This window comes from Andrographis paniculata, unplaced genomic scaffold (assembly GCF_009805555.1).
Source record: "Andrographis paniculata isolate CXL003 unplaced genomic scaffold, ASM980555v1 Contig17END, whole genome shotgun sequence".
Lineage (NCBI taxonomy): Eukaryota > Viridiplantae > Streptophyta > Magnoliopsida > Lamiales > Acanthaceae > Andrographis > Andrographis paniculata.
The window spans coordinates 497,892-503,987 of record NW_026137457.1 but is presented as its reverse complement, the minus strand read 5'-3'; the positions used below and the strand labels follow the sequence as shown (position 1 = coordinate 503,987).

The 6,096-nt window shown below is 36.6% G+C and overlaps 2 protein-coding genes across 3 annotated transcripts; both read left to right on the top strand.

Moving 5' to 3' along the window:
• LOC127263667 (probable protein S-acyltransferase 3) lies at positions 1-2,270 on the top strand. Its single transcript, XM_051292809.1, has 5 exons — positions 1-54; positions 451-630; positions 711-1,022; positions 1,496-1,717; positions 1,811-2,270. Exons 1-5 carry the CDS (start codon positions 1-3, stop codon positions 2,198-2,200), a joined length of 1,158 nt encoding a protein of 385 aa, XP_051148766.1. The 3' UTR covers positions 2,201-2,270.
• Positions 2,271-3,462: 1,192 nt separating this feature from the next.
• LOC127263654 (probable protein S-acyltransferase 4) lies at positions 3,463-5,887 on the top strand. 2 transcript variants are annotated; one of them, XM_051292789.1, is made up of 5 exons: positions 3,463-3,837; positions 4,116-4,298; positions 4,629-4,937; positions 5,003-5,224; positions 5,320-5,887. In XM_051292789.1, exons 1-5 carry the CDS (start codon positions 3,694-3,696, stop codon positions 5,653-5,655), a joined length of 1,194 nt encoding a protein of 397 aa, XP_051148746.1. In that variant the 5' UTR covers positions 3,463-3,693; the 3' UTR covers positions 5,656-5,887. The 2 variants fall into 2 exon arrangements, with proteins under 2 accessions (XP_051148746.1, XP_051148754.1); XM_051292797.1 differs by lacking the exon at positions 4,116-4,298.
• The last annotated feature ends 209 nt before the right edge of the window (positions 5,888-6,096 follow it).

The following is a 6,096-nucleotide window of genomic DNA, read 5'->3' as shown; positions in this document are numbered from 1 at the left end:
ATGGATCCTCCCAGATCGAAGCTTCGACTCTACCAGGTTTGGAAGGGACGAAATGTGAGTTCTCTGCTCTTTTTCCTCCCTAATTTCAATCCAATTTCAATTTCTAGGGTTCCCAATTTCGATTCTGAAGCAAATTAGGGTTTCAGACATTTTTACTGTTTATTATCATTATTATAATTATTACTATTGCAATTGCTGAAAATGGATGAAAATTGAGTTTCCTGCTTTGTTTCCCCCCTAATTTCAATCCAATCTCGATTTCTAGGGTTTCCAATTTCGGTTCTGAACCAAATTAGGGTTTCGGACATTTTTGGTGTTTTATGTTGGATCATTAGCATTACCATTACATTTGCTGAAAATGGATGATCCATTGAACAATTTCTGTGTTCGAATTTTCAAATGTGTCATTGATCGATACTTACATCCTCTGTTCTTACCATTGTGTTCTAGAAATTTTTGTGTGGCGGGAGATTGGTTTTTGGTCCCGACGGAGCATCGATCCTCCTGTCGACATTTCTGATCGGCGCACCGGCGCTGACGTTCTGCGTCGGAATGTTACTCCGATTGCCGGTCATCGAAAAGATGTACGGCCAAACTGTGTTGATCATCGGCCTTGCTCTTACAGTTCTGGTTAGCAATCGAACTTCATCGAATTTCAGACATGGAAGGTTAAGAAATTGGCTTCTAGTAATGTTCTTGAATTGTTGTAGGATTTGATTTTTCTCTACATGACTTCCGCGAGTAATCCGGGGATCATCCCCCGGAGCTCGCGGCTGCCGGACCCGGAAAGCATATCGGGATCGATTGCGTCGATGTCGATGGAGTGGATCAACGGCGCGACGCCGGGTTTGAGGCTTCCGAGAACAAAAGACGTCGTCGTCAACGGGCATATAGTGCGAGTGAAGTTTTGCGACACTTGCTTATTGTACCGGCCGCCGCGCTCGTCCCATTGCTCGATTTGCAATAATTGCGTCGAGAGGTTCGATCATCATTGCCCTTGGGTCGGGCAATGTATCGGAGTTGTACGTAATCGGATCAAACCTTAATAAGATATTTATAACAACTTTAAATCTATTGTCCTATAAAAGTCATTTTGGCCTTGCCGAAGTTTTAATTGGCGCCAAAAGCTGTGCCTATATACTAAAATTGCATTTGGCGCCACGGTGTCTCTTGCACTAAAATGATTTTTATAGATAAAATTATAAAAATTGATCCACATGTATATTTCATTATTACTTTTGTTATGTATTTGTCTCGCTAACAAAATATATCATACATGTTTACAAAAGTCATTATTTTTATTTTGGCTACGCGTGATCACGCGTGCCGTAAGTACAATATGTTTGCAAAAAAGTAAAATATGTTTTGCTAGAGAGATAAGTACAAGACAAACATGATAATAGAATATAAGTGTGAGATATTTCTTGCAATTTTTCCGATTTTTATAGGATAGTGTTCGAAATCGATCTGACGTTAACTAATTAATGTTTTGCAGAGGAACTATCGGACGTTCTTCTTGTTCGTGTCGACCTCGACTGTCCTCTGTATCTACGTCTTCACGTTTTCGCTATTGAATCTCATCAATCAACCGGAGCGTTTTTGGAGCTCGTTTTCAAAGGACGTCATCTCCGTCGTGTTGATCGTGTATTGCTTCATATGTGTGTGGTTCGTCGGCGGGCTCACCGTATTCCATTTCTACCTTACTTGCACCAATCAGGTCAGTATAAAAAACTCATCAATTCTACTCAACTTACAACTCCCCGATCAAATAAACTTTCTTTATACCAATTTTCCCGTGTACATTTTTTAGACAACGTACGAGAATTTCCGATACAATTACGATAAGAAGGAGAATCCGTACAATCGAGGGGTTCTCAAGAACTTGATGGAAATATTATTCTCGAGAAGGCCGGGCTCTCGGGTGAATTTCCGAGCATGGGCCACCGAGGAGGATAATTCCGTGATCGGGTCCATAAATAGAAGATTTGGCGCAGATGATTTTCGAGCGGTGAGTGGAGCATTGGACCTTGAGATCGGGAAAGAAAAAGACGGGAAACCGGTTCCGTCTATCCTACAAGACCTCGACTACGATGGAATCGGTGGGAGCGTGAAGAATGGTAAGGCGATGCCTAATCCTTATATGCTTCAGATCGACGACGAGAAAGATACAAGAAATGACGATCAAGGTGACAGAAGATGATGAAGACATAACAAAGGATTCGTGTTTGTTTTGTTTGAACAACATGTGTTGTCTTATGGCGGGAACTCTTGTTGTTGTACGAACAAGTTCGAACTTCTTTTTTGTTTTCAACACGGCCGTATCGAACATTGTGGTTGAATTAATTATAGATTACTTGATAAATAAATTTTGGTTTTTGGTTTTGTGTTTTTTAATATCTATAAAAGATTTAAAGTTTTTTTTTTTTTTTCTTTTTATTACTTGAGAAAGTCTTGCATCTAATAACTTGATCTAGAAATTATTACATTTACTATAAATTTTCATTATCCATGCATTTTTTTATATTTAGGCTCTATTGTTTGCTTAGAAATTTTGGTTGGAGTTTGAGAAATTTTAAAAATATAAAGAATAATAAATATAAAGAATAATAAAAATTTGACGTAATATTTTTGTGAAGAAAAAATAACTATTGATGTAATTTTTATTTATTTTTTTAAAAATGTTAATAACAAACAATATTGATACTTTTTAGAATATCTATATAAATACAACTTAGATTTTGTGCTTCGCACGTCTAACAAATGCTAATAAAGAAGTTATTATACAATATTTAGCGTTTTTTGTGTGTGTTTAAAATATTGAATTTATTTTTTGGACATCTTTGACGAGGATGAGATGTTAAAGCAGAATTTAGTTACACATTAGTTTTTTTTTGGAAATTAATATATTTTTATTAGTCATTTATGATAGTTAATTAACGAATTAATTAGGTCAGATTTTGCGTGTTTTGTTGTGATATTTTGCATTATTATATTCTTTCCTTGTATATATTTAAGGTAAAATATCATTAGAAAGATACATACTAAATATATATTTACAATATCATTTAGTTGACCCATGCATTTAAACTTATCCAAGAATAATAATAATAATAATAATAAAGCTGAACTAAATTAGGTTAGATATATTTTTTTTCTTTTTAAAATAATAAGACAATTAAATTAATCAAAATATTAATAAATAAATAAATTTAGGTCGAACCATACAGATGCATATAATCTAGTATATAGGCAAATAAAATTAACTAAAATCCTAAATGGGTCATTAGACAGTAGTGCAATTTTCAGATTTTCGAAAATTAAAAAGGCAATTTATCAAACAAAACACGTCTTATAAAATGATAATAATCTGATAGAACTTATGTGTATTTAAATTAATTAACTAAATATGGAAGGCACATCTAGGTCTGGTGCTGAGGTCCTGGGTGTCAGAAGAAAAGAAAAGCCAGAGTATTTGCAGTTGCAGAAGGCCAAACCCCAAAGAAATAACAGCAGAGAAGAAGAAGCCCAAATTTGAAAGAGGATCAATGAAAGATGTTTCTGAAACTTGGCGGAATCATATATAATTCATACCTTAATAAACTTCACAGCCGTTTCTCTCTCTCCTGAAACCCTAGCCAGCGCGATTTCTTCAAATTCAAATCCGTCAGTTGTTTATGGAGGAGATGGCGAAGAATGACGAAAGCGCTCGAGAATTTCGACTTCCGACGTCGTTTTGAAGGTCGATTTCAGAGAATTAGCAGATTCCGAATCGAAATTGTTATGGACAGAGAGAATTCAAACCCTAAGAGGGTTTATCAAGTTTGGAAAGGGAATAATGTAAGTAAGCGCTATTTTACTCTCCTCTTCAAAAATTGTATTTATTTATTTATTGGTATTAAATTGATTTGTTTATTCGTTAAAACTTTTAAAATAATAATAGTATTTCTCTCTCTCTACGATGCAAACACACTTTCACGATTGATATGGAATCCAACATTTCCTGTATGATCTGCTCTGTTTTCGGGTTCTTCTTACAAGCAATATTGTCAATTTCCTACAGCAATTAATTTCAGAAATTGATTGATTGATTGAGTTGAGTGTGTTTGGAATTACAGAAATTTCTGTTTGGCGGAAGGTTGATCTTCGGCCCGGATGCTTCTTCTCTGTTGTTGTCGTCGTTCCTAATCGTGGCTCCGGCCATTGCATTTTCTGTAAAGAGCTTTACGACCATCCGAAATGATAACCATGGCATTCCTTCCTATGCTATTCCTTTCGTCGCCCTAGTCTTAACCATATTCGTAAGTAAAACAAGATCTCGTTGAATATAGATTCAAAAGTAATAATATATTTATTTTTTATCAGAAATTTATAAAAAAAAAAAAGAAAAAAAAAAAAAAAAAAGAAGAGTGCAAGAAATGTTTGGCAAAATTAAAAGTACTTTAGTATTTATACATGAATCACACAGGTAAAGGTAAATTATTTAACTTGTTGTTAATAAAAATGCATAAAACACCCGTATTTTATTTATTGCATAAAACGAATATAAAATTTATACAAAACACTTTATTTGTTCAAAATTGAAGTTTAATTCTAAATAAAGACTAAGCAACTCTAATGTTTCTTACCAGGACTTATTGTTTCTATTACTTACGTCTAGTAGAGACCCCGGGATTGTCCCGAGGAACAAAACACCTCACGAGTGCGAAGAGTTCATCGACCTTAACATGCCGTCGTTGGAGTGGTTCGACGGTAATACTCACCACATGAAGTTTCCCCGGACAAAGGATGTTATCGTGAACGGATACACAGTCACAGTAAAATTCTGCGACACGTGTTTGATCTATCGCCCGCCCCGAGCATCTCATTGCTCCGTCTGCAACAACTGCATTTGTCGATTCGACCATCACTGCCAATGGGTCGGCCAATGCATCGGCGTGGTGAGTATTACATCTTCTCATCATCGAATTCATCGGGTCTTTTCTAACACCCGTTACTTTTGAAGCGAAATTACAGGTTCTTCTACATGTTCATCTTGACATCGACAACCTTATGCGCGTATGTGTTTGTTTTCTCATGGCACGGGATTTTACGCTACGAAGGCACCGTGTGGCAAGGAATGTTGCACAATTACTTGTTCGATGTGCTCGTTTTTTACTGCTTCCTCGCCTTCTGGTTTGTCGGGGGTCTATCGGTTTACCACTCCTACCTGATCTGGGTTAACAAGGTGATCCTCTTATCATTTTCATTCGATTTTTCCTAGCGATTGATGCAAACGCATTCTAAAACTGGACACCAATTTTCATTTTTCTTCCATCGCAGACGACATTCGAGGACTTCAGATCACAATATATAGACACGGAGAATCCTTACAACAGAGGAATGATCAACAACTTGAAAGAAGTCTTTTTCTCTAGAATCCCGCCTTCACAGATCGACTTCCGGGCTGTTGCCGAGGATGACGAAGCTGCCGCAACAGCGCATACAGTATCGAACTCGGAAGCAATAGTAAGCATCGGAATAAGATCAATGCTGGACGAAATCAACGACCTTGTAACAGACCGGAAAAGTAGCGATCATTTGAGCGAAAGGTCTGCCGCCTTACCGGAGAATTTCTCTGGCGATGCAGCAACCGCCGGTGAGGCAAATTTGGAGTAGGGATTGTTAGAAAAAACACATGTAAGAGTGAGTTAATGTGAGTTCTTGAAGATGAGACTGAAAATTATTCACATCTTCCGGTTTACTTGACAACAGAAATTTCTCAAGATGTGTATAGATTAAAATTTATTTATTTATTTATTTATTAAGCTTCCGATTGGTGTAAATACATAAACCCATGATTTTATTTTATTTTATTTTCATGGTACGATATAAATCGAGAAAGAAGAGATTATGACCTTATAATTCTTGGGAGGTCCCGGGGATAGAATCGCCAGATGAACACACACCACCCATTCTGAGGTCCACGGACCCGGCAAGAACTGAAAATATTCTGCAACTGAAAGTCTTGGTTGGAGAAAGGTAGACCACAAGAACTCCATGCCCCATTAAAACCAAGTACCTGCTACGTGTCAAGCTCTCATTTATCCCAGAGATTTT

Excerpts from the sequence above, each read along its gene's own strand:
- LOC127263667 (XM_051292809.1), top strand. The coding sequence starts at position 1 with ATGGATCCTCCCAGATCGAAGCTTCGACTCTACCAGGTTTGGAAGGGA. Across the intron at positions 55-450 it reads AGGTTTGGAAGGGACGAAAT|AAATTTTTGTGTGGCGGGAG; the intron begins GTGAGTTCTCTG and ends ATTGTGTTCTAG. Across the intron at positions 631-710 it reads GCCTTGCTCTTACAGTTCTG|GATTTGATTTTTCTCTACAT; the intron begins GTTAGCAATCGA and ends GAATTGTTGTAG.
- LOC127263654 (XM_051292789.1), top strand. The coding sequence starts at position 3,694 with ATGACGAAAGCGCTCGAGAATTTCGACTTCCGACGTCGTTTTGAAGGT. Across the intron at positions 3,838-4,115 it reads AAGTTTGGAAAGGGAATAAT|AAATTTCTGTTTGGCGGAAG; the intron begins GTAAGTAAGCGC and ends TTGGAATTACAG. Across the intron at positions 4,299-4,628 it reads CCCTAGTCTTAACCATATTC|GACTTATTGTTTCTATTACT; the intron begins GTAAGTAAAACA and ends GTTTCTTACCAG.